Here is a 26427-nt window from a genome sequence, read left to right as displayed (position 1 = left end):
TCAATTAATTTGGCTCTGAACAGTTGTTAGGAGTTTTTCTTAAAAAAATAAAATAAAATAAAAATAACAATAAATAAATAAATAAAAATAAAAGTGGTCCAAACAACTCGTGCACTAAATTATCGTTATTGTAAGCAGTGCCGTCCTTAGGACGGCGCCACCGGTTCGGTCGCACCCTCGGCAATCGCTATAGAGGGGCACCCCACACCCTGCCACCCCACACCATTTAATGTAATTACATTTAGATTCACATTATCACATTCATATCAATATTCAGCATATTGTTTAAATGTATTCTGATGAGACCTGAACCTTGAATCTTGACCTGAATTTGAATTGAATCTAGTCTAGATTCTAACATTTCAAACCCGTTCCTGGCTACAGCTGAAACCCTGTATCATGCTAGTTAATACTGAAACAGTAATTCATGGGTGCAGTCAGCTAGCATGTCAGGGCCCTTAATTTTTACAATTATAGTGCCCTCTAGTGACTGAGGAAAACATGCCTGCATAATGTTAACAAATAACAGAAAGCCACAACATATTACACTGTTTAAATTTAAAGTGCCACATTACATATTTCAAGTGTTCACAGGGAGGACACATGAATCTCAGATTAAGTCAGACTTGAAATTGCATCTTTTCGGTACATTTCTTCTACATCAGTAGATAAATGAATTACATGTTGTTGTTCAACTTTGTTTAACAGTTTTACAGTAAATTATAAAAATTAATGTTACCATATGGCAATTCTGTGGCAAAATGGAATTGCAGTAATTGCCTATGGGGAGTTTTTAGATAAAGTGGATTCAGTTGTATTTCAGTTGTATTACTGCAGTTATTCAGAAGCGATCCAATTGGTTTTGGGTGAGAACAGACCAAAATATAACTCCTTTTTCACTATAAATCTTGACATGAGCAGTATCTTATGGGATAAAAATCCCGCCAAATGTATTGCGGTCACGGATCCAAAAATAATAAGCGTGAATCAAAATAATAAATGTGAATAAAAAATAATAAGCGCAGTTAAAAAAAATAATAAGCGCAAAAATAAATAGCATAGTATCCTTGGCGATCATGATTGCTAGCTCGATTACACATCCTAGTGCCTTCTAGCACTTTCCGCATGTGTCAAGTACTACGAAGTGTAATCGAGCTTAAAATCAGGATTGTGTCTTGAGACTGCAATGGCAACATGTACAGTGAAAAAGAAGTTATATTTTGGTCTGTTCTCACCCCAAATTGATTAGATTTCTTCAGAAGACATGGATTAAACCACTCGAGTCATATGGATTACCTTTATGCTGCATTTATGTGCTTTTTTGAGCTTCAAAGTTTTGGTCACCATTCACTTGCATTGTATGGATCTACAGTATGGATTTTTCTAAAAAATCTTTTTTGTGTTCTTCAGAAGAAAGAAAGTCATTAACATCGGGGATGGAATGAGGGTAATTAAATGATGAGAGTGAACTATTCCTTTAATTATCTGAATAAGTCCACATGGAACAGCCATGTTCTCCTACAGACCACACGGTGGCGTCCGAGCTATGCATTAAATGACAAGCGCACTTTATAACTTGACGACGAGGAAATTGTCATTCAAAACTAGCTACAGTTCATAAAAAATGTATTTAAACATTCAAGGAGACGTTACGCTTCACTTTATACATATTGAAAGCATAATATATTCGTTATTTGTATCATTTATATGAGAGTTGGGCCAGAGTATGATGTGTTGCTGGAGGTTTTAGAGTTGTCAGTGAGATGTAAACATGTTCGCATGTGCTCTCCTGTGCTGCTAGATGAAATCAGGCGTGCTGCTGCTAAACACATCACTGCTGTTATTTCTCATTATGACTCTGCCTGCTTTGCAGAACAGCGGTGTGTTCTACAGGCGGATCCTGAGTCAGTTTCCTCAGGACATCAGTCTGGCGTTCGCTTATAAATGTGCTGTGTTCAGACAGACTGGAACCACTCAAGGGCAGATGGGGGTAAGCCACTCAATACAATTCATTATAAGCTAAACAGATGAAAGCATTAGAAGGGACTATCACCGTTAGAAAAAGTAATGTGCTGGTACCATGGTACAGTGATTGTAATAGCATAGTATAACCATGTATTTAGCGTCTGCTACATGACTCAATGTAGATGTACTGTGACCATACTATTGTTAGGCCAACTTAAATTAATTTGTTTTCAGGTTATTGAAATGTTTATGCATTCTGACTCTTTCTTGCTTTTTTGTACAGCTTTATTTATATTTCTTATAATCACTGTTATGTCCATACAGTATGTCGTGTATGGTGTACATTTTGTATAGAAATAATCTAATATAGTAACTGCAGTTAAGTGTTACTATTGTAAAACCAAGGTGAAAGTTCCGGTGGTGCCTTTCCTCCACTGTATGACTGGTTAAAGTGATTTTCTGTGCTGTCCCTACATCTTTACTATAGGCTTGGGCTGCATTAAACCTCTTTTTTTTTTTTCTTTCTTTTATTTCTGGTTTAGAAAAACATGCTGGACTTTGTGTTTGCAGTGGATGACTCCGGTCACATGGCACACCATGAACCTGTTAGAGAACAGGAAACATTACTCTTTCCTTAAGTACCTTGGTCCAAAACAGATAAGCAACATACAGAATGACTACGGAGCTGGGGTCTACTTCAACACACTAGTCTCTGCTGATGATAGGGTAGAAAAATTTCAATCAAAGTCAAATGTAATTATATTTGTGATAGTGTTTTGTATGTATCTCATACAGCACTAAGACTCATCATCTACATCAGTCTAAGATGTTCTTGACATTAAAGAGAGAGTTCACCCATAAATGCAAATTCTCTCATCATTTACTCATCCTCAAGCCATACCAAATGTGTATGACTTTTTTTTTCTTCTGCAGAACACAAATAAAGATTTTTAGAAGAATACCTTCTCTGTAGGTCCATACACTGCAATTGGATGGTGACCAGTCCTGTAAAGCTCCAAAAATCACATAAGGCAGCACAAAATTAATCCATATGACTCCAGTGGTTAAATCTGTCTTCAGAAGCAATATAATAGGTTTGGATTAAAAAACAGATCAATATGGATGTCCTTTTTCACTATAAATCTTCACTTTTACTTTCACTTTTAGAATCTGAATGTGAAAGTGGACATTCATAGTAAAAAAGGATTGAAATTTTGATCCGTTTCTCACCCAAAGTTATTACATCGCTTCATAAGACATATATTAAACCACTGGAGTCTTATGAATTACTTTTATGCTGCCTTTATTTGCGTTTTGGAACTTCAAAGTTCTGGTCACCATTCGCTTGCATTGTATGGACCTACAGAGCTGTACATAGCTGATATTCTTCTAAAAAAAAAAAATTTGTGTTGTGCAGAAGAAAGAAAGTCATACTCATCTGGGATGGCATGAGAGAGAGTAAATGATGAGAGAATATACTTTTTTGGGTGAACTATCCCTTTAACAATTGGTTACTTAGTCATTTAGTGTCATGTCTTCATTGGACATCAAACAGATTTTTGTGAGATATACATTTTATTTTGTATATTAAAGCTACACTATGTAACTTTTTTTGTTAAAAAACAACAAAATGTTATTAATTCGAGAGTGCAACAAAAATCCATCTTCCAAACCATGTCTTTACTTTACTTACACAAATACACTTTGAAAAACCTATAATAGTGATTTATATTTTAGAGCTGTCGGGACGGATTTCGCGGGAAATTGCATACATACGTCATTTGCCCGTGCGTGTCACATCATATTCGTACACAGAGAAAATAAGCTCAGGCTACTGTAGTGCGTTTGTGGGAGTAGCTGAAGCTGAAAGTTTGTTGTCACAATGAATGAGAAAAATTGACCATGGATCATTCAAAACGGCAAACCTCCGGGGAATCACCGGTTGTAAAAACAAAGAAACCCCGAAAAGAGCAGAGTCTACAAGCAAAAAAGGAAAGTGACAGAGTCCGTAATAAAACCCGAATAAACATCAGCTTGGCTTTTCAGAGGTGTCGACAACTCCGAGATCTGACAGGATTTACAGGCGACACAGGGTTGGCTTTTTTCTTACTCAACAGGTAAGATATTTTATTGATATGGTTTATGTGTAGTTGTGTAATCACACACAAACACACACACACACGTCTGTGTGTGTAGTGAAATACAATAATTATACTGTAATCAGTGCAGAACTTTTCACTTGCTAGCACACGTGTGTATTTTTCTTTATAACAGCAATAATTTATATAAATAAATCCTTTAGTCCTAGGCTTGCCAAGGACATGTGAGTCTTGAAGTGATGTTGACCACTGGTTGGTAGCAATGACGATCTATAAATTAGTTACTACCATGGTCTATTTGACCAGAATATCCTGCAGTTATAAAAACTTTACAATGTTTGACCTTATCAGACTAGCAATCATTATGTCTAATGTTAACGAACGTTGCCTAACTTTTGTAACATAATTTATTTCAAAATATCAATGTTTCCAATAAGTCAAAACAACAGCATAAAATATGCCACTTACCTGCTCAGATGACATGCTTTTGGATATCCATCTTTACTGTTCTTTCATTATTTATTTGTCCATTCACTCTGATAAGATGTCCTGTATTCTTGTGTACACCGGTGCCTCGAGCCACATTCATCCGCGCAGAGGAGCAGAGCTGAAGCATGACTTGTGTCATTTCCAAAACAATGTTCTTCCGCAAGACACGTGAAGTTTTATTTTTTAACTGCTAGAGGGCCAAAAGTTACATAGTGTAGCTTTTAACTAAAAATGTAATGTAGTTTACTAGATGTAAAAAGGATTATCATATGTGTAAACACTGAAATCATATATCTTTCCAGGTGATAAAATATGGTGTGATAAGTACAGATACTCTAATTGATGACTTACTCCACTGGAATACCCTGTACATTGCAGGCAGATTACACAAACCTGTGAGTATGAATTCAGAATCCTTCTAAATAAATAACAAATAAGATCAGTCTACTTTATGCATAAGTGGCTGAGAAGTGTGATGTTTTTGAGTCACACTGATGCAGTTACAGATAGGAACCAATGGATGGCAGTAACACAAACCCTCTGATTCTCTGAAATCTACACCTGCAGCACATTCTTTCATTGGTCAAGAAGATGATCACTCTGTTTGAAATAAAAACAACAATAAGCCAATTTAGCTGTATAGATAATCACCATTTCTTTGAATTATATAAGGTTCACATAACTTTTGCAAATGCAGTAGCTCACCAGGTTCATGGGTTTTGGATGAGCTGTGCAAAAGCTTTTTGATTTCATGTTTTTTTTTTTTTTAAGGTAATAATGTCACCCAAACACTTTATTTCTTCTGCGTAACACAAACAAAGATATTTTGATTCAAGTATGAGGTTTTTGTCCCTACATTGGTTTTGGGTGAGAAACCGAGCAAAATGTAATTCCTTTTTTAATATAAATCCTGCCATCTGCAGTTTCATTGGTGACCAGACTGCAGATGGCAAGATTTATAGTGAAAAATTAGTTAAATCTTGGTCTGTTTCTTACTAAAAAATCGATCGTATTGCTTCAGAAGACATGGATTAAACCATTCGAGTGTAATTTTATGCCACTTTAATGTCTTTTGAAGCTTAAAAGTGTTGGACCCCATTGACTTGCATTGTATGGACCAAAAACACCTCATATGTCCATCAAAATATCTTTATTTTTGTTCCACAGATGAAAGAGATTCATACGAGTTTGAGACGGCATAAGGGTGAATAAATGATGAGAGTATGATCATTTTAATTAATTAAGGCCCGAGCACAGAGGTGCGAGGACCCTATTGTATCTGCTCTGTTTATTATTATTATTATTCCGTATTCTTTTTTTCCCCAAAGTGAATCGCATTTTTGAGGGCCTAAACATACTCGAAAACTCACGAAACTTTGGACGCGCCAGAAGTGGCGAAAATTTACATCTGATATGGGTTTCAGAATGAGATGTGGCAAAATGGCTCGATAGCACAACCTACAAAATTTCAAGATTGTGCTCCTCGCGCTACGTTTCACCTACATGTACGAAACTCATTACACATGTGTAACATGCCAAGACCTACAAATAAGTCTTTTGGACCCATGTCCTAAACTCAACAGGAAGTCTCTCCAATTTTTGCTCAGTTTTTGCCATTTCCAGGCCTCATACTTTAACAAACTCCTCCTAGAGATTTCATCGGATCGACATCATATTCGGTCAGTCTAATCTAAAGGCCTTTGCGATGCTAAATTGTGAAGCTTTTGAGTTTTCTTTGAACAGTGTGTCCGTGGCGGCCTGACATAATTTGATGTTTTGCCATAAAACAGGAAGTTGTTGTAACTCAAACATACAATGTCCAATCTGCCCCAAACTTCACATGTTTGATAACAGTCCCAGCCTGAATACACCTACATGCCAATATAAAAAAAAAATTGAATGCAGTTCCCCTGGCACAGCAGCCCCTACGTGCACCAGGGTGCGAAGGCCCGTTCATCGCTGCTTGCAGCTTTAATTAGGGCCCGAGTACCGATGGTGCGAGGACTCTATTGTACTTCTAGGCGTTTATTATTAGGGCCCGAGCACCGAGGTGCGAGGGCCCTATTGTATCTGCTCCGTTTATTATTAGGGCCCAAGCACTGAAAGTGCGGAGGCCCTATTGTTGTTCTAAGGATTATTATTATTTTTATTATTATTATTATTATTATTATTATTATTATTATTTGGGCCCAAGCACTGAAAGTGCAAGGCCCTTTTGTTCTTCTAAGGATTATTAGGGCCCAAGCACTGAAAGTGTGGAGGCCCTATTGTTCTTCTAAGGATTATTATTAGGGCCCAAGCACTGAAAGTGCAAGGCCCTATTGTTCTTCTAAGGATTATTATTTTTATTATTATTAGGGCCCAAGCACTGAAAGTAAAAAAAAAAAAATGGAATAAGGAAATGTCTCATATATTCTGCATGCATGGCATGATTTTACATAAAAATTGAGCCAAATGTTTGTCCTTGCATGCTGATCACATTGATGTGACTGTTGTGGGTCACGGCCATAGTGCCACCAACTGGCAGAAGGAAATATGTCACTTTTAACAGACTTTGAAATATCCCTATTATGTTAACCTGAATTGCTTCAAAAGATTTTAGAATAATGTCAAGACAGTGCAGATTTAAAATTCTGAAGGGATTGTTGCCAGTAAATACTGTTGCCATGGCAATGCATTAAATGTCATCATTCCTTTTTGTGCATATTCACATGTTTTGAGGTATTTGGCAAGCTTGGTTTTTAAAGTTTATTGTTAATAAACATATGTCTTAATTTTTATATAAATAAAATATAATACAAATATCAACTGAAACTAGTATAGTAAAAATACTACAAAACCCAGGCTAAGTCTAACCAAGTGTGCTGTAATTGCCACTCTGAGTTCCATTGTTGAATGATTCCCAACATAACACTTCAGTGGAGAATGGGCTGCTCCTTGCTGCAAGTTCATGAGTTTGAACCCTTGTCCAGTCGAATCCCATAGAAAAATGCAAAGCAAACAAATGTGTCCCCACTCAAAATGTACATCCATTGAAGTGCGGATGCAGTCTTTTTAAATTAAAATATATAGTTTTATATGGACGAATTAGAACGTTTAATGTCTTATGCAATGAGCGGATTAATTACCACTAGACCACACAGTCAGACACCTTTAAACCGGCGCTGATTGATGTACTTTTCCACTAACAATATCTCATGACTGACAGTAGCACACATAGAGATGAAGTTGTCAATTTTATTGTTAAATATTTATTTTAGAGCTTGAATTGATCATCAAGAATTACTTTTTATGAAAGCAGCCATTTAAAATAATCTTTTACTAGCGCTCATCGTTGCTGTGCAACTTCAAACGCTGTGTTTCATGAGCATGATGTTATATTGCTAGCCATCATAAACGGATCTTTAACTCAGTGTTTCTCAACTGGTGGGTCCGGACTGGGTCGCGGACAGCAGGGAAAGAACAATGCCATGGTTCTCCCATTGAAGATTTTTCAGCGGCCGCCCAAGTGATAGCCTATTTAGGACTGCCGAGGCAAATTGAATGATAATCTCGCAGCTAAAGGCTTCTCATCTGCACTGCGATTATTTTCGCTGTGCGATTTAAAGCTTTCGCACGAGTGTAACGGAACCAGCTAACGCTTATGATCTGCTCTGCTCTCTGGCACTCGCGCAGCAACCGTGCTTGTCTTGATATTGCGGTGCACAGACCTCAAAACTGATTAGATCAAATTCTAGTGAGACTTTTCTAGTTTAAAGTGTTACGGATAAACTCAAGTCAAACCTCTCAAACAGTAGGAAGCCCTGACATGCCAAACAGCACTGAGGAAAGAGCAACACTGTGTTATGTGTTAAAATTTATTTATTTTTTTTCATATATTTTTTCCAGCTTTATAGAATTGTTTTATGATTTTTATATGAGTAAAAGTAACACATAATTTTTATATCAACAGTAGCAGTTGTAGTTAAAATTTCAATGTGTTTAGGCTAGTATTTTTTTCATATATACTATAGTTTATTATTATTATTATATATTATCATAGACTAGCAACATTTACCTAACCTAATGAGGAGCCTTTCCTCCTATGTAGGCTAATACGTATGTTCTGTTTGAATGATTTTTGAAATTAGGAAACAAACGGCATAATAATGGGCTCGTTTAAACAAATATGCTCTTTATTTTTTAAAAGGGGGGAAAGAAAACTTCCTGTAGCTTGTCAACAACAAAATGAATCATTAATGCATGCCCTTATACTTGAAAACCATGAACAATACTATGCAAGATAAAAGGAAATGTGACCCAGGATACATTAAATGTGTAATTGTAAACTGTGTAATGATGTGTAAACTGTGTTGTGTAAATCAGATGTTTATTGTAATTGTCATACTGCTATGTTGCTTGGAACCGCACCCAAGACTTTCACCCACTGTTGCATTTGTGAATATGGTTGAGTGACAATAAAGGGATTTGATTTGATTTGAAATACAGGTTACGTTTTTACTATGGTGGGTCGCCACTTGATTTCCAAAGTAAAATCTGGATCCCGAAGCAAAACCAGTTGAGAACCACTGCTTTAACTCTATATGTCATTCTTTTGATAAACACAGATAACTGAAAAACACAGATACAGATACTTAGACTATACAGAACAGGCTGCGCATATGCGAGAAGTTGACGAAAGAGGGATCCTTCTAGACACGACCGATTTTGCAATCTTGCCAATTCAGCCAATCTCCACAATGTTTGCGGTAGCTTGCCATTTTTATAATTCCCACAAATTGTCCGCCAAAACCCCCCCCCCCCCCCCCCACAAATTTGTGGGATTCCCATCGCTTTCCTTCATGTTTGACAGCAGCCAAACTAATGCTTAAAGTCTGAAGCAGTCGCAACATTTCCAAATATACAGCAGCTGTTTGTATAATCTACATATTAACGGTGTATCCTTCTAAACATTCATGGCACCACAGACAGCACAAACATCACAGCTCGCATTTAATCTTCAGCCTGCGTGCTGAGAATGAGACACAAAAACTCGCATTTATACAAAGAATCCCTAACATTCACTTTAAATCCCCATTAGTTGTGTAATAAAATGTGATTAGAATTTGAAATGTTATGTACAGTAGGAGAGAGCAGGGCACAAACTAGCAGTTTTTGGTAAATGACTTCTGTGCTCATATTAAAGAATTACATTTGATAATTTAAAGCTGGTTTATGGATAAATAAAAATGGTAAATAACTTCATTACAATATAATCTTTAGATCTCTGAATGGTGATATTTAGACAACATTATGCCAAGACATCGAAGATGCTAAATTGCAAACAGATTTTTAAATATCGAACGGTGTTGCCATGGCAATTCACTAAATTAATGGCAAAAATAGGCAAACAGGAAGTGTCTCATATCTTCTGCTTGCATTGTGTGATTTAGATTAAAATTGAGTTGTATGTTTTTTTCTTGGGGGCTAATCACATGGATGTGGCTATTTTTGGTCACGGTCATAGCGCCACCAACTGGCAGCAGGAAGTGTGGCACTTACAACAGACTTTGAAAAAGTTCTCATACATTTACCCAAATTGCTTAAATTGTTTAGATACTGCTGATGGAACATTTTGAAGGGATGCTTGATAGCTTTAATAGTGTTGTCATGGCAATGGATTAAATTACATGAAGTTGTAGTCAAACTGTAATGGTGGCATATATCTAATACACATTGTATGTTTAGGGTCCAAGTTTACATTAATGTTGAGTTGTTGCTGTGTCCATCATGCTTTGTTTTCTGAAAGCCACCAAGTGGAAATGGACCCATGGTGCTTGGGCCCGTCATCGCTGCTTGCAGCTATATTTATTATTATTATTATTCCGTATTCTTTTCCAAAGTGAATCGCATTTTTGAGGGCCTAAACATACTCGAAAACTCACGAAACTTTGGACACGCGAAAATTTACATCTGATATGGGTTTCAGAATGAGGTGTGGCAAAATGGCTCGATAGCGGCACCTACAAACTTTCAACACTGTGCGCCTCACGCTACATTTCACCTACATGTATGAAACTAGGTACAAATGTGTAACATGCAAAGACCTACAAATAAGTCTCTTGGACCATGCCCTAAACTCAACAGGAAGTCAGCCAATTTGATTTTTCTCTCCAATTTTTGCTCAGTTTTTGCCATTTCCGGGCCTCGTAATTTAACAAACTCCTCCTAGAGATTTCATCGGATAGACATCATATTTGGTCAGTCTAATCTAAAGGCCTTGGCAATGCTAAATTGAGAAGCTTTTGAGTTTTCACTGCACAGCCCGGCCGTGGCGGTCTAACAATATTTGATGTTTCACCATGAAACAGGAAGCTGTTATAACTCATACATACAATGTTTGATAACAGTCCCGGCCTGAACACATCTACATGCCCATATTCAGTTATAGTCATAGTGCCACCTACTGACAACAGCTAATTCCAGGTCTTGTACTTTAACAAACTCCTCTCAGAGATTTAATCAGATCAACATCATATTCAGTCAGTCTAATCCAATGGCCTTGGTATTGTTAAATTGCGAAGCTTTTGAGTTTTCGTTGAAGGGCGTGTCCGTGGCGGCCTGACAAATTTTGAGCTGAAACGAATCATGTTTTTGAGGCCTAACCATGCTCGAATGATAATGAAACTTTGCACACACCTCAGAAGTGGCGAAAATTTACATCTGATACAGGTTTTAGAAGTGTTGCAAAATGGCTCGATAGCGCCACCTACAAAATTTCAATGAAGCAGCCCTCGCACCACATTTCACTTACACGTAAGAAAATTGGTAGGCATGTCAAATGTAACATGTCAACACGTACAAAAAAGTCTCTTAGAGCCATATCCTAAACACAACAGGAAGTCAGACATTTTTATTTTTCTCTTTAATTTTTGCCATTTCCAGGCCTCGTACTTTAACGAACTCCTCCTAGAGATTAAATCAGATCAACATCATATTCGGTCAGTCTAATCTAAAGACCTTGGCGATGCTAAATTGTGAAGCTTTTGAGTTTTCTTAGAACTGCGTGTCCGTGGTGTCCTGGCATAGTCCGATGTTTCGCCATTAAACAGGAAGTTGTTATAACTCAAACATACAATGTCCAATCTGCCCCAAACTTCACATGTTCGATTAAAAAGTGCTACAAAAATTGAATGCCGTTCCCCTGGCACAGCATCCCCAACGTGCACCAGGGTGTGAGGGCCTGTTCATCACTGCTTGCAGCTTTAATTTAGTATGTTTTTCTTTAGGTACGGATTATGCTCCAGAATGAGATTGGAAAACTGCGGACTGCTCTTGTAGGGAATCTGAAAAGCGCAGTGATTGCGTCTTTTCTTATGCTTCCGGAAAGTTTTTCAGAAGAAGACCTTTTTCTCCAGATCGAGGACTGTCCTACTCTGGTGAATGCTTCCTGTATCTCATGAATTTATCATTTTAAGCCAAATCTGTTTTCAGAATTTAAATGTGGCACCACAATCAAAAATCATTGAAAATATGTATTGATAATAGTTTCCACTTGGGTGAACATTAAACTGGAATAGCCTTTAGGCCTATGAAATACTCTAATTCTGCTTGTTAAATCCCCTTAAATCATTGAACCCAGAAATGAAATTCTGTCATTGTTTACTCCTGTTTTTGTTCCAAAGGCAGGATGTTAGCCTCAGTCACCATTCACATTTGATTTATTTTTTCTCCATACAATGAAAGTGAGTGGTGACTGAGGCTATCATTCTGCTTAACGTCTTTTGTGTTCCATGGAAGGAACAAAGCCATACAGTTTTGGAACAACATGGGTGTGAGTAAATAACATAATTTCCATTTTTGGGTGAACTACCCCTTTAATGCTAAATGACTGAATTCCTTGTTTTCCATGCTTTCTCATCACTCGTCTTATGCAGAGAAATGCCATAGATTCTGTTTGCAAAGTGTTGTGATTATAATTGCTCCTTTTAAACCATAGGGGATTTCAGGATGGTGATTGGTGAGGATAAATCCAAGGTTTATAACATTGTAAAGGACAACATGCAACATTTCCAAAAGTTGTATAACAATATTCTTCAAGAGTGCCCGCAGGTGGTGTACAAGCCTCAACAGGGCAGGCTGGAGGTGAGGCATGCAGGATTGCATTTACTGCACCACATGTAATGGATTGAATTCACCACATTTTTACACTTGATACACATGTTTAACATGTATTTTCAGTCTCTTCACAATTTAGATTTTTGATTTGGAAGATCAGTTGGTGTCAGTGATTTGTTAATCTGATGTTAGGCAGGTTTCGTTATGTTACTCTAGATGCTAGCAGCTGTACTCTCCCATAGAGAAGACAGGAGATGAGTGAAGACTCATTTATGCAGACAGGATATCTTAGCTGAGGGTGTGGCTGCCCGCTGTGCTCTTAAACATATGGATTTGCTGACAAAGCAAGTCTCCTCAGGCATCTTTCTGTTAAAGGTGCACTCAATCATTTTTTCCTCATTAAAAAAATTCACTCATTGATTAAAGTAATCATGGCTGACTGACTGTTTAAATTATGCTGCATCCCAGCCACTAAGTGTCAGTGTAAGTCCAATATGACACAAAGACAGAAGTTACTTAAAGGTGCAGTATGTAAAATTCAGAAACCCTTGTTATTAATGACACTTGTGGCCATTAAGTGAACTGCAGCCATCTACCTGTTGCTCGTGATCGTGTACACACTCCATAGGGATGCGAGCATCGACCAAAACAATGACGTAAAGTACAAAGAGACTGAACGTGATTCACCGGCATCATGTTAACAGATGAGGTAGCATAATTAAAATTATACAGTTATGATTGTTTTACTACAAACTTTGAGACTCTATATTATATTTGACTCTCCAGTGCTGGAACAGGGCTAAAACAAAGTGTGGATATAGGTCTGACTATGCGAGACTGTAGTTTGAAGTAATCACTTTTCTTTGCATGATACATAGGCTATCATATAAATGCAGTCAATGTCGGCGTTAGCTTGCTAGCCAGCTTTATCAATAGCTGTTAGCTAAATTTGTTGGATGATGACAGTAGCTGTTTATAAAATAGACTGTACATTATAAATATGTTGACACAATTCAGTATTGATGCGATTCCATACAACTGTCATTTTGATATATCGATGCACTATTGTTTTATAATAATAGATTGTATATATTTTCTGTATAACCAAGTTACATTACACTAATGAATGGAGATTTTTGCATTATCTTGAACATTGTCTAGCATTCATTTCATGTATTATTGTAGTTTACCTTGCTGAATAATTACAGATTAACATTGACATTACCCTGACTTTTAGTATAAAGAGAAGATCGTTGAAATTATTTGAAAGTTACGAAGCAAGGTAGCTTGCAATTTGTCAGTGGTAGCAGGCAAGATCAAGTTAGCTAAAATTACACAGATCAATCCTTATGGCACTATATTTCACATGCTTTGCAGTTATGTAAGCTTACCTGTCCAATAAGAACGCCAATTCAGGGTCTGTTTTGATCCCTAAAAAGGAACGAAGGTCCCTCCAGGAATCAAATGCCCTGCCGATGTTCACTCTAGTTTTCGCTCGACCACGATCATGTTTCCGCTTTTTTTTTTTTTTTTTTGGCTTACTCTGAGTTTGTGTAGGAGTCGGCTGTTTGCTGGATTCCATCTTTAAGATAACGTTACCTAGTGTTGCAGACTGTTGTCACTGTTGAATAGCGGAAGGAAGCTACTGTCTGAGGCAAGGCTCTCGGGAGCGTGCATAAACGTCACATCCTTTGGATTTTCCCGGCAAAAGCGACCCGCTCCCTTCGCGTGAAAATCAGTCTACAGGCTTTAATAGGCAAACTAGGAAGTCCGGGAAGGGCTAATTTTTTAAGTTGCATTACAAGCCGTTCACACACTGGCAAAATTATTTTTTTTACATATTGCACCTTTAAAGAGTGCACCTTTAAGACCAGCTCCTTGTTTAAGATTGCAGAGTTTTAAAGCAGAGGTTAGGATTTAAAAAAGTGTGTTATTAAAATTATTTTTTTTTTATTTTATTTTTTTTTGAGTGCTTAAAGTATTTGAATATAGCTTTTAAAAATTTAAGTACTGGAATACCTGCAAAATCTGCTTGTTTTTTTTTTTAAAGTGCTTAAAAGTACTTGAAATTAAAACTAAATTTTTATTCTGCTGGTTTTCTTAAAGAGACTGTACCATTTTAGAGGTTGTTATACAAATAAATGTAAACATAGTGTAAATACTGATAAATAATACAAATTAGTTCAAACCGTAACAACTTACATCCAGGGATATCATGATTATACATTTTCACTATTAACTGCAGTAAAAAATGTCACTGTTAATTTAATGGTAAAAATTTAGAATCTATGGTTAAAAAAACCGTGAAATGTTTTTTTTACACGTGGCAAAAATATTTTAAATATATAATATGAAATTTTTCAGTGTATACCTAAATGTGAAAATCTCTTGTGCTTGGTATCGTGGACTGAACGTGAACTTTCAATTTACGTGAAACTGGGGCCACACTCAAATTAATCAGCTGCCCGGGGCGGCAACCCCCGGCCACTGTTTCACTGTGCCGTTTATATTCTCATGGCATTAAAAATAGCAGCGAGATTCAGCAATTCGTTTTGACCAAGCTTGTAGTAAAATCCCATAAAAAGATTTGATACATGCAATGTTTTAGACAAACAAATCGCAGAACCACACTGCTATTTTTATTGCAATGATAATATAACAAAGTATTGCAATCATTTAAATTAGGGCAGTAAGCCAGTATTTTCTTTTATATTATTTTTAATATATGCATCCTATTTTATACTAAACTGTTTTCTTAATGTACATTACTCCATGTGTATTTATATAACTGTACCTTGTGTTATATTATCCAGGCATTATAAAAAGAGAAGTTGGGTTCTGGAGTCCGTTTGGAAGATAATCATAGATAAATACATGTGCAAAAATAAATAGGACATATATTTATGCAGTGCTTTTCAAAGGATCTCAACACTCCACTCTCATATAGGTCACCAAATGTATTAACCTCCCTCACAATCCACTCTGACCAGCAGAAAGGGGACTTATTAATACATAAATTTGGGTTCAGCCATATGCTCGAGGCAACACTCTGGACACTTTTATCCATACCGAGTGCAAATGCGAGATAACAGGGTGTAACTTCTCTGAATAGTTTCATAGAAAGGCCAACATTCCAACAACAGTACAAAAATCAAACCCCGAACTTCCTCCAGAACCAAACAAACAGAAAAAAAAAAAAGTGCGCATTACCCACGCATGACAGCGCCAACTGGCATCCATCCCTCTATACTCAAACAGTCCATGTACGCCTATGAGAGCCCCTGTGACAACTTTGCCATCGGATTGCTCAAGTCCGTTATTTCTATACAAATTTTGTGAGACAGAATTACACAACAAAAGATAATCTATAAAACAAACTCCAGCCATTAGACAGAATAAACACAAAGAACATGTAGATTCATCCACAAAACTGTCCCGAAGGTGTGTTACTCCACAAAACAAACTCCAGCCACTAGGCGGAACCAGCACAAAAAGAAACCAAAAAGGCGCTCAGTTTCCTCAAACAGTCAAGTGAATGTTCAGTGAGTCGTCCACTCGGCTGCAACGTGAATACCACAAAATAACTTACTCCATTGACTTTATGAAGGACATCGCTTGCTGTGGGTATGTGCATGTTTTACGGTCATCCTTAGCATCTACTCTCAATTTGGCCGGGAACATCAGTGCAAAAGCGACCTTCCGTTGATGTAAGAGTTTCTTGCATTGCTTGAATCGATCAAATTTCTCTCTTGTCGAATTCGCAAAGTCTGGGAACAAAAAATGCTGTGGGTCTTCCAAAAAAGCCTTCCTTTATTCCTCGCATGACACAAGATCTTTATCGGATGATCTCAGAAATTCTCCCTCAGAGGATTGCCGAGCCAGAACCCTGTGTGCTCGCTCGATTTCCAGCTTATGGCCTGTTATGTCAAGCAGATTCGGAAAGAGCCCGTTCAGGAACTTCACCAGATCCTGACCCTCTTCGGCCTCAGGAATTCTGATGATTTGGACGTTATTCCGCCGGCTATGGTTCTCCATGTCCTCCAACTTCTCCCAGACACGCTCCAAATCCACTTTGGTCGCTAGCAGACTAGCAGATAATTCCCTCTCCGATGACTCTAGATAATCGATCCATTTCTCGACATCCCCCACTCTTGTAACAACCTCAGAGAATTTCGTCTCCATGGCAGTGATCGATGGACATATAGCAAGATCCTCCAAGTGAGCAACGACCTTCGTCAGCATTGCCAACATGTTCAACATCTCTCGCCGAATTTCCCTCAATTCTCAGACCAAATTGACTCCCTGGCTCGGGGCCTTCTTGGGAGTGTCTTTTAATGTCTCCAGAGCCTGAGGATTTTGAATTCTTTGACATATTGTCCTCCTAAAACAGTTATGGAACAGAGTGTATCGAATCTCAACGGTTTGTCATTAATAGTTTTAAAACTAGCAAAGTGCCCAGAGCTCACTGTTCACACATCCGAACCTCGCATGGCATCATGTAACTCTCGCAACAGTGCTCTTTACTCATCTCACTCGCATTAAAAAACACTTTATATACTCCTCAAAATGCATCAACACCATGGAAAGAACATAATGAAACAGTTATGCCAAATTAGGTAAATAAATGTTTTAACAGCGTTCATTATATTAATCTCATAACAGCTGAAGGTGCAGGGAGGAGACTGGTATACATGTTTAAACAGCAACAGCGCCGCCTACTGTACAGGAGTGAAATAGTTTTCATTTTATGGTTTTTACAGACTCTGTGTGAATAGACCTTCCGTCAGAGGTTCGTCGCGCAAAATCGTCATGGATTTGGTGTGAACAGACCTTTTAAATTGGCTGTTTGGGAGCAGTTGAATGACTTTGTGTTACTGAAGCCGACAGAAGTAAAACATGCAGACAGACGTCATATAAAGGTTCACATTCTACAAATGGGACAGGAAGTTCCACTAGTCATCCACAAAAAACTAAGAAGGTTAATAATTTTATCTGTGTTGCTTTTAAAGGGATGAATTAAGAGATGCAACTTTTTAAAATTAAGCATGCTGACAGTGCGCAGTGCATTTGTGTGTAGCTACTATCAGCGTGGTAAAATTGTATTAGTTTCATGTTAAATCATCCTCATTATTTGAAGCATTGCTTATTTATAAATTCAATGCATTCAACAATACATTTTAATTTGTGTCATTATCGAACATTAAATAGCCTGCTGTAGGCAATGTTCCCGTTATTATGCATAGTCCACAGGATTATTTATGAGGTATTATAGACAAATTATAGTATTTTTATGGAGTCTGTTGAAGATTCTTTATGCTGGGGTGGCTTTAAAGGAATATTCCAGGTTAAATTCAAGTTAAGCTCAAACGATAGCATTTGTGTCAATGTTGATTACCACAAAAAAAAATTTCGACTCGTATCCTTTTCTTAAAAAAAAAATAGTGCAAAATGAGTGACAGGTCAAAAGCGTCAGAGGCCGCAGACACATTTTTGTTTGCTGTTTACAGAGTCTAGAGCTGTCACAGAGACAGGTGAGATATCTCAACAATTATTTCATTCATAACTTTTAGGGAGTTGGGAAAAAGTTTCCATGAAAAAATTGCTTGCAGCACTTTTATGTGTTTTTGTTTTGTTTACCTCTTGCATATGACCTGCAAACATGATTGTAACAGAGTTCAATGGAAAGGAGGTGGCGAGAACCGGCTTGACAATATAAATAATCTTTTAATAAAACAAAAAGACACAAACAAACACATGCAGGGCAGATGCCCCTAACTCTCTCTCTCGAAATGCCGCCTCCGGTCGCCTTTATTCCTCTCGAGGGCTTGATTAGCCTGATTAGCTAATCTGGTCCTCCTCCCTGCCACAATGATCTATGAGGCATCCCTACTCGTATCATTGCTCTATATACAATTTCATGACATGTTAATTGATACAATGTGGAATTTATACATTTTAAAAAGCTAAAATGTCATTGTAATAATGATAAATAAATGATTAAAGTATACACTTTCACATACTATACATATATAGTGTTTTACTTTTCCTGGACTGTTACATCTTTTATACATGTGTTTATGGTCTGTTCATGCAATGTTGGAATTACTGTAACTGTGTAGCTTCTGAATAGTAAGTACAGTTCACATTACTCGTACAAGTTGGACACTCTGAATTATATGAAAGCTGAGTTTTCTCACTTGGTGAAAAATTGGTGATGGAAAAATTAATTGAAAATCCTGGATTTTCATTCAGTGATGAAGCCTGTTTAAATACCTATCCCATCTTAATATGCAGAGACAACACTGTAGTTTGGGACCTTTGACTAATGGCATATGGTTTGATCCACACTGTTTAGTCTGGCCAAAAAAAAAAAAAAAGCCCTCTTAGACAGGAAAAGTCTGTATGATCACCTTTAAAGGGATAGTTCACCCAAAAATGAAAGTTCTCTCATCATTTACTCACCCTCATGCCATCCCAGATGTATATGACTTCCTTTCTTCAGCAGAACACATTTAAAGAAAAACAGAAAAAGATCTCAGCTCAGTAGGTCCTTATAATGCAAGCGGATGGTAACACGATTTTTGATGCTCCAAAAAGCACAAACATTCAGCATTAACGTCATCCATACGACTCCAGTGGTTAAATGAATGTCTTATAAAGCGATTCAATTGCTTTTGGTGCAAAAAAGATCATATTTAAGTACTTTTTAACTATAAATAATCGCTTCCATTAAGCAGCAGCATGCGTGTTCATGAGAGGGCTGAGGTCACGCAGTCTTTCCAGCGATAGAATTGCAATTCATTGCAGCAGACACTCTCTACCTTTGCCTGGCATTGCCTACATGTGCAGCACCACATCTCCTGAGCTCTGTCTCTCTTAGGCTTGTTGTTGTGCTGCTGTTGGTCCAGCCTCCACCATCTCCCTGTTCCCCTGGTCAGAGTACTCAGGTTCAAATAAATATGGCTAAAAAAAAGGTTCAAAAATAAAAAGTTGTATCTCCTTCTCGTCTTATATCAAAATCTTCTGACATCTTTGTTTAAATTTGCTTCAGTTTTTTTTTATGCCGCACATACTGCTGCTTAACGGAAGAGATTATTTGTAGTTAAAAATGACTTAAATATTGATCTTTTTCACACCAAAAGCAATCGTATCGCTTTATAAGACTGGAAGTTAATTTAACCACTGTAGTTGTATGGATGACATTAATGCTGATTGTCTATGCTTTTTGGAGCATCAAATATTGTGTTACCATCCACATGCATTATAAGGACCTACTGAGCTGAGATACACTATATTGCCAAAAGTATTCGCTCACCCATCCAAATAATTGAATTCAGGTGTTCCAATCACTTCCATGGCCACAGGTGTATAAAATGAAGCACCTAGGCATGCAGACTGCTTCTACAAACATTTGTGAAAGAATGGGCCGCTCTCAGGAGCTCAGTGAATTCCAGCGTGGTACTGTGATAGGATGCCACCTGTGCAACAAGTCCAGTCGTGAAATTTCCTCGCTACTAAATATTCCACAGTCAACTGTCAGTGGTATTATAACAAAGTGGAAGGGATTGGGAATGACAGCAACTCAGCCACGAAGTGGTAGACCACGTAAAATGACAGAGCGGGGTCAGCGGATGCTGAGGCGCATAGTGCGCAGAGGTCGCCAACTTTCTGCAGAGTCAATCGCTACAAACCTCCAAAGTTCATGTGGCCTTCAGATTAGCTCAAGAACAGTGCGTAGAGAGCTTCATGGAATGGGTTTCCATGGCCGAGCAGCTGCATCCAAGCCATACATCACCAAGTGCAATGCAAAGAGTCGGATGCAGTGGTGTAAAGCACGCCGCCACTGGACTCTAGAGCAGTGGAGACGCGTTCTCTGGAGTGACGAATCACACTTCTCCATCTGGCAACCTGATGGATGAGTCTGGGTTTGGCGGTTGCCAGGAGAACGGTACTTGTCTGACTGCATTGTGCCAACTGTGAAGTTTGGTGGAGGGGGGATTATGGTGTGGGGTTGTTTTTCAGGAGCTGGGCTTGGCCCCTTAGTTCCAGTGAAAAGAACTCTGAATGCTTCAGCATACCAAGAGATTTTGGACAATTCCATGCTCCCAACTTTGTGGGAACAGTTTGGGGATGGCCCCTTCCTGTTCCAACATGACTGCGCACCAGTGCACAAAGCAAGGTCCATAAAGACATGGATGAGCGAGTTTGGTGTGGAAGAACTTGACTGGCCTGCACAGAGTCCTGACCTCAACCCGATAGAGCACCTTTGGGATGAATTAGAGCGAAGACTGCGAGCCAGGCCTTCTCGTCCAACATCAGTGTCTGACCTCACAAATGCGCTTCTGGAAGAATGGTCAAAAATTCCCATAAACACACTCCTAAACCTTGTGGAAAGCCTTCCCAGAAGAGTTGAAGCTGTTATAGCTGCAAAGGGTGGGCCGACGTCATATTAAACCCTATGGATTAAGAATGGGATGTCACTTAAGTTCATATGCGTCTAAAGGCAGATGAGCGAATACTTTTGGCAATATAGTGTATATATTTTTTTTCTTCAAATGTGTTCTGCTGAAGAAAGGAAGTCATATACATCTGGAACGGCATGAGGGCGAGTAAATGATGAGAGAATTTAAATTTTTGGTTAACCAACCCTTTAAAGTGACCAAACTCAGTTTGTTTCCTTTTTTACATGCTGTTTAGAATGGTTTTCGAGAACAGGTATAACTTTTAAAGATTTCATGCCAGTAATGATTTCTTCCTCACCAGTGCTCATAATATTAACCGTTCATTTTTAAACATGATTTTGTTTTCCTGTGGACTGATAAAACCCTGTATACTCTAGGGGTGTAACCGTTTGAATTTCTCACAGTTCGGTTTGTATCACGGTTTAAGGGTCACGGTTTCGGTACGGTTCAGTATTTGCTTTGTTAAAAAAAAAATTATATATATATTACTGCCAAATCCAAAGAATAATCTATTTGGTAAACACTTCAACAGGTTTGCCCTTAAATAACAATCACTGTTTTACAACAGCAACCATAGTTTAACCATGGCATTTGTAGTAAAATCATAGTAACCACAATATAAACATGGTTACTGTTATGGTTACAATGTATAGTAAAATAATTATTACTATATAGAAACTACAGTGTTATTGTTATAAAACCATGGTTAATTGTATCAAAACCAGCAGTCATGGTTACTGCAATATTACTATAGTAAAACCATGGTTAATTTTTGTCAGTGTCCTTAACTAAAAAACAAAAAACAAATTTGAATTACTAAATCAGCATTTTAACTTAATACCTGCACTACATCAACATAAAATGCCTACAAATGCCTTAAAAATGGAAGGGAGTGTGTGCAGTTTCAGCTCACCTGCGGCTCTTTCCCTGGGTGATGTCAGCGTAAATGATTAATCATGTATCAATGTATTATTATAACGGCATCTTAATGCCATTAATCAAAGCGCATTATTGACAATCGTGATAGATTACAGCCGCGCGAGGAAACAGGAAGAACTTGCGTGCGCATTTTAAATAAACCCTCACGCACATTATTGACATATATTACCAGTATACAGCACTCGTGTCGTGCCATGTCTGCAAACAGTGCCTGTTTGGTAAACGTCTTTTGACCATCGCTGTTGTAATTGACTGCAAAATGAAAATGTTCCCAAAAAGGAGAAACACAGGGGGCTTCTCTATCAGCGTTTTGTTTTCTCCACTTGCCATTTGGTTGGAGTTTGCAATTTTCACGTGTTTTCCAGTTTTGTGTACAATATGCATCAGATGATTAGTGAACATACTGTGGATGTGCCATCGAAGGCTGAGTCTACCACGACTAAGTGTACATATATGTTATGTTCACTAGGTTGACAAGAGTCCAGAGGGTCAGTTCACACAGCTCATGGCTCTTCCAAGAACTTTACAACAACAGATCACCCGTCTGGTTGATCCACCGGGAAAGAACAGAGATGTGGAGGAGATACTGCTGTAGGTGGCCCAGGATCCAGACTGCGGCTCCGTAGTACAGCAGGGTAAATAAACTCATTCACTAATAGCAGATTAAGGATGTTGTGCAATAGTTTTAGTAAATTTGGGTTATGAATCAACCTCTGATTCAGCCACTAATTTGAATAGCGTGAACAAAACAATTTACACTAGATTAACGTAAAAGCAAATAAGGAATGGTTTTGTCTGGCTAGGTTGTGGCGGTGTTGAGTTTCTGCGGCGGCCTCACCCACCTGTCTCATTGTCATAATAACCATCACAGCATTTCTCATAAACACCTGTGTGTGTGTGTGTTTACCCAATCTAACAAAATATTCATGCATACCCTACAGTTTACGTTTATTTAACGATGTTATACTGTTATTTACATTTTATTTTCAATAACTGTTTTGAAATTTTTTTTCTGAGCTCATTACATTGCATTTTCAGATGAGAATTTTGATCAACTTTGTCCAGATTTAGTACAGTGCTAGACTGTTTTTTTTTTTGTTTTTTTTTTCATAGAAAATAACTGATCTTTTTCAATGAAAGATTGATTTAGATGTTTCTTAATTCATTGGTAGACACTACAGGGGTGCAAAAATGCTCTGTAGCATCTTTTGCGCTGATGCTTTGAAGAAAAATTCAATGCTTCAACTATGGAATTTAATATTAATTTATAATAACTATACTAATACTATATTACACAGCATCTGGAATACTTGATTCTTATTGGTCAATCTTACCATTATGCTGTCTGATATTTTTGTATATTGACCGCTAAACTGAGACAGCCAATGTTCAGTATTTTATGTGCTTTTATTTATTTATTTGGGAAGTAGCTGTGTAATAAGCGGAATAATGTACAGTCTGCTGGTTGTTATAAAAAATAAACATGGACAGGGACCCCAACGAGTATTGTTTTTGTCAATATTCCAATATGATATAAATTGTCCCTCCCAGTTACATTTGTGTTTTCAGCCTGTTTTGGGTAGATCACTATGAAGCATTCCAAATGAATCAATTGTGACCAAATTTCAGATTTCGTCATTAAGTAAAGAATCGTAATTACATTGAATCACTCTGAGAGCAAATATTTACACCCTTAGCTGGCACCATTTTAATTAACTTTGCAGTTACCCTAAACATATTTGAATTTAAATGAAGATTATATCTTTGTTCGGTTATGTAATGCTTTGCTTAAATAGCTTACACAATAATAATAATAAACTTTTAAAAATGATAACAGTAGTGCATACCTTTTGTAGATCCATCCATCCAAACATCTTCTAAAGCCACTTGTCCTAGATAGGGTCACAGGTAGTGCTGGAGCCTATCCTAGCTCTCTCGGCCCGAAGGCAGGGAAACACCCTGGACAGGGTGCCAGTCCATCATAGGGCCTTTTGTAGATCAGTTGTTATATTTGTCAGTTTATGAATTGTCATATGAAACACTTTCATTCATCATAACAACAAGTAATTATGCTTTCTTCACAGGAATTTCATCAATAGTAAAAACATCTAGTTTAACACAAAGTGCCAAAGGAATTGCCACAGCTGGTGAGGGACCTTTCAGATTCCTACATTACAATTAGTATATTTTAGACCAATGTTTCACAATTGGTGGGTCGCGAGGACTGTAGGGTCGGTGACAGCTAATTGCAAATAATAAAAAGCAACTAGCCATATAATGGGCTATGGTTATATGCAGGGCTTGACATTAACACCCACCCAAAATCGGCAGTGGCAGGTAATTCCGTCACTCCTACTTGACACTTTGGTGGATGATGTTTTAAGGGTTTATTCTGCATTCAGAATTCTTTGAAAGCAAATTAAATTATATCCGTCTTGCATTCAGTGCTTTATTAGTACTAAATATTTTGCTCGTCTGAAACACAGGCCTGTATAGATTCAACCAGGCTTCCCTCGGAATTGCGGAGCAGATCGCAAAACTTTTGCAACCCATTAGAAATTTTACACAGATTGTTCTACATTGCAGTGCTTTGAAGGAAGTCATGCATCTCAAACGGCTAGACAGCTTCGACATTATAGGCAGCACTGTCGAGGAAAAGGGGCAGACAACACTGTTGCATGTACCAACGTAAATTACAAGACTTTTCATTCTAGACATCAACACCCTTACTAAAATGTATCAAGTTTTTTTTACTGTAGTAACACTAACTGATATTATGACAGAACTGTTATAAATAACAAATACTATAGTTTATTTCTTAGACTATATACATTGATCTAACCATGGTAATGAGGAGCCATCAATGGTCTTACCTGTGGTTATGGCTTTAGTATTACAGATGTCACTGTTAAACAATGGAAGAACAATGGTAAACTTTCATAAGGGCAAGTCCTGTACAATTTCAAATGGAGTGGTATAAAGTCTGGACTTCCATGAATTATGGACACATTATTGACAAAGTTTTCCTCCTGTTCTATCCTACTCCTGTTCTAACTGGTCATGTTTGCTTTCAGATATTCCAAGAGATTACTTAAATCATTAGGCCTGTGTCAAGCTAAACTCAAATTAATTCCCATTCAAATAAAATGTCCAAACAAATGCTTGCAGTTACAGTTTCCAGTTACCTTTATCGCTTTTTGTGGGGTTGGGGATTTTGGCTAGTGAAAATGCTGAGTGGCTAATGACCTTGGAACATCACTAGCCAAAGTGGCTGGTGAGCAAAAAAGTTAATATCAAGCCCTAGTTATTTGGCTATATACAGTATTTTGGCTCAAATTCATCTGTCACTTGGTGGAAGCTAGCCAAATTAGGCAGATGCCCTCATCCTCGAAAATCTCAGAACTATGCAAGGTAAAATAAATATTCATAAATACTGCGTTGGGTCGCCAATTGATGTCCAATGTAAAATCTTGGTCCTGAAGCAAAATCAGTTGAGAACCACTGCTCTAGACTTGCAGAGATGTATTTCCTATATTAATTCCATTTTCTTATCAAGTTTAAAAAGACTGATGTTGTAATTGTATCCACAGGTCTCCTCAAAACGGTGTCATACAGTGTCAAAAAGCTGCAGAAGATGTGGAGAGGCTGGCGGAGAAAACTATCATGAAGTTGCTTTGCATCCCTTTATAGAGCACTCTTCTAATGACTGACAATTCTTTATAAACACAATTCGCAGTACTGATATTACACCTGTGTGCATATAGACTATGTAAAATAGTGTTATTTACACTTGGCTTTTTCACAGATCCTTCATGTATTTATTGAAATTGTGTAATTGTGTTATGAAATCTGTGTTGTACGTTTGAAATAATGACTAATTTTGAAGTCTTGTTGGTCACCCTCTGCATTGAAGCACTGTGCTGTAAACATTTGTGACATCTGATTTCCATTCTTTAAGAAAGAAATGTACAGTATTCCTGATGAAATGCTAATAAAAATTTCAAAATGTTTCTATGAGGATAGTGATTTATTGCATTGTGTTTTTGTTTTATATTTGAAATATATAAATTTCAAATATACTTATACAACATTTACCAAAAGGTTCAAAAGAAACGTGTCCGAATCCTCTATGCAAAATAAACAGTTTTCATAAAGTGATTTTATTGAAAAACTATAATCATAAAAACTAAGGACATCCATAAAAAAGTGCAGTTAGACATAAAGAATAAGCTAAATGAAATAAAATAAAAACACACTTCCATTTTTACACGTTTTCAACTCTTCAACATATAAAAAGTATATTTAGATTTTTTTTTAATCGTTTTTATTTAGCTTTATCTGCACTGAAGGAGTACCTGTTGCAGCGATATGACGTC

At 37.4% G+C, this 26427-nt stretch overlaps 1 protein-coding gene across 1 annotated transcript; it reads left to right on the top strand.

The window, feature by feature from the left end:
* The first annotated feature begins 1586 nt into the window (after nucleotides 1-1586).
* Nucleotides 1587-26027, top strand: tamm41 (TAM41 mitochondrial translocator assembly and maintenance homolog). Its single transcript, XM_051672359.1, is given in 10 exon segments — nucleotides 1587-1990; nucleotides 2508-2543; nucleotides 2545-2691; nucleotides 4856-4948; nucleotides 11822-11951; nucleotides 11954-11971; nucleotides 12532-12677; nucleotides 22521-22686; nucleotides 24136-24198; nucleotides 25642-26027. Coding segments are annotated over 10 exon segments (1065 nt in total). The 5' UTR covers nucleotides 1587-1801; the 3' UTR covers nucleotides 25719-26027.
* Nucleotides 26028-26427: the final 400 nt, after the last annotated feature.

Source organism: Myxocyprinus asiaticus, chromosome 35, assembly GCF_019703515.2.
Source record: "Myxocyprinus asiaticus isolate MX2 ecotype Aquarium Trade chromosome 35, UBuf_Myxa_2, whole genome shotgun sequence".
NCBI classification, from domain to species: domain Eukaryota; kingdom Metazoa; phylum Chordata; class Actinopteri; order Cypriniformes; family Catostomidae; genus Myxocyprinus; species Myxocyprinus asiaticus.
This window is presented reverse-complemented; position numbering and strand designations above follow the sequence as displayed.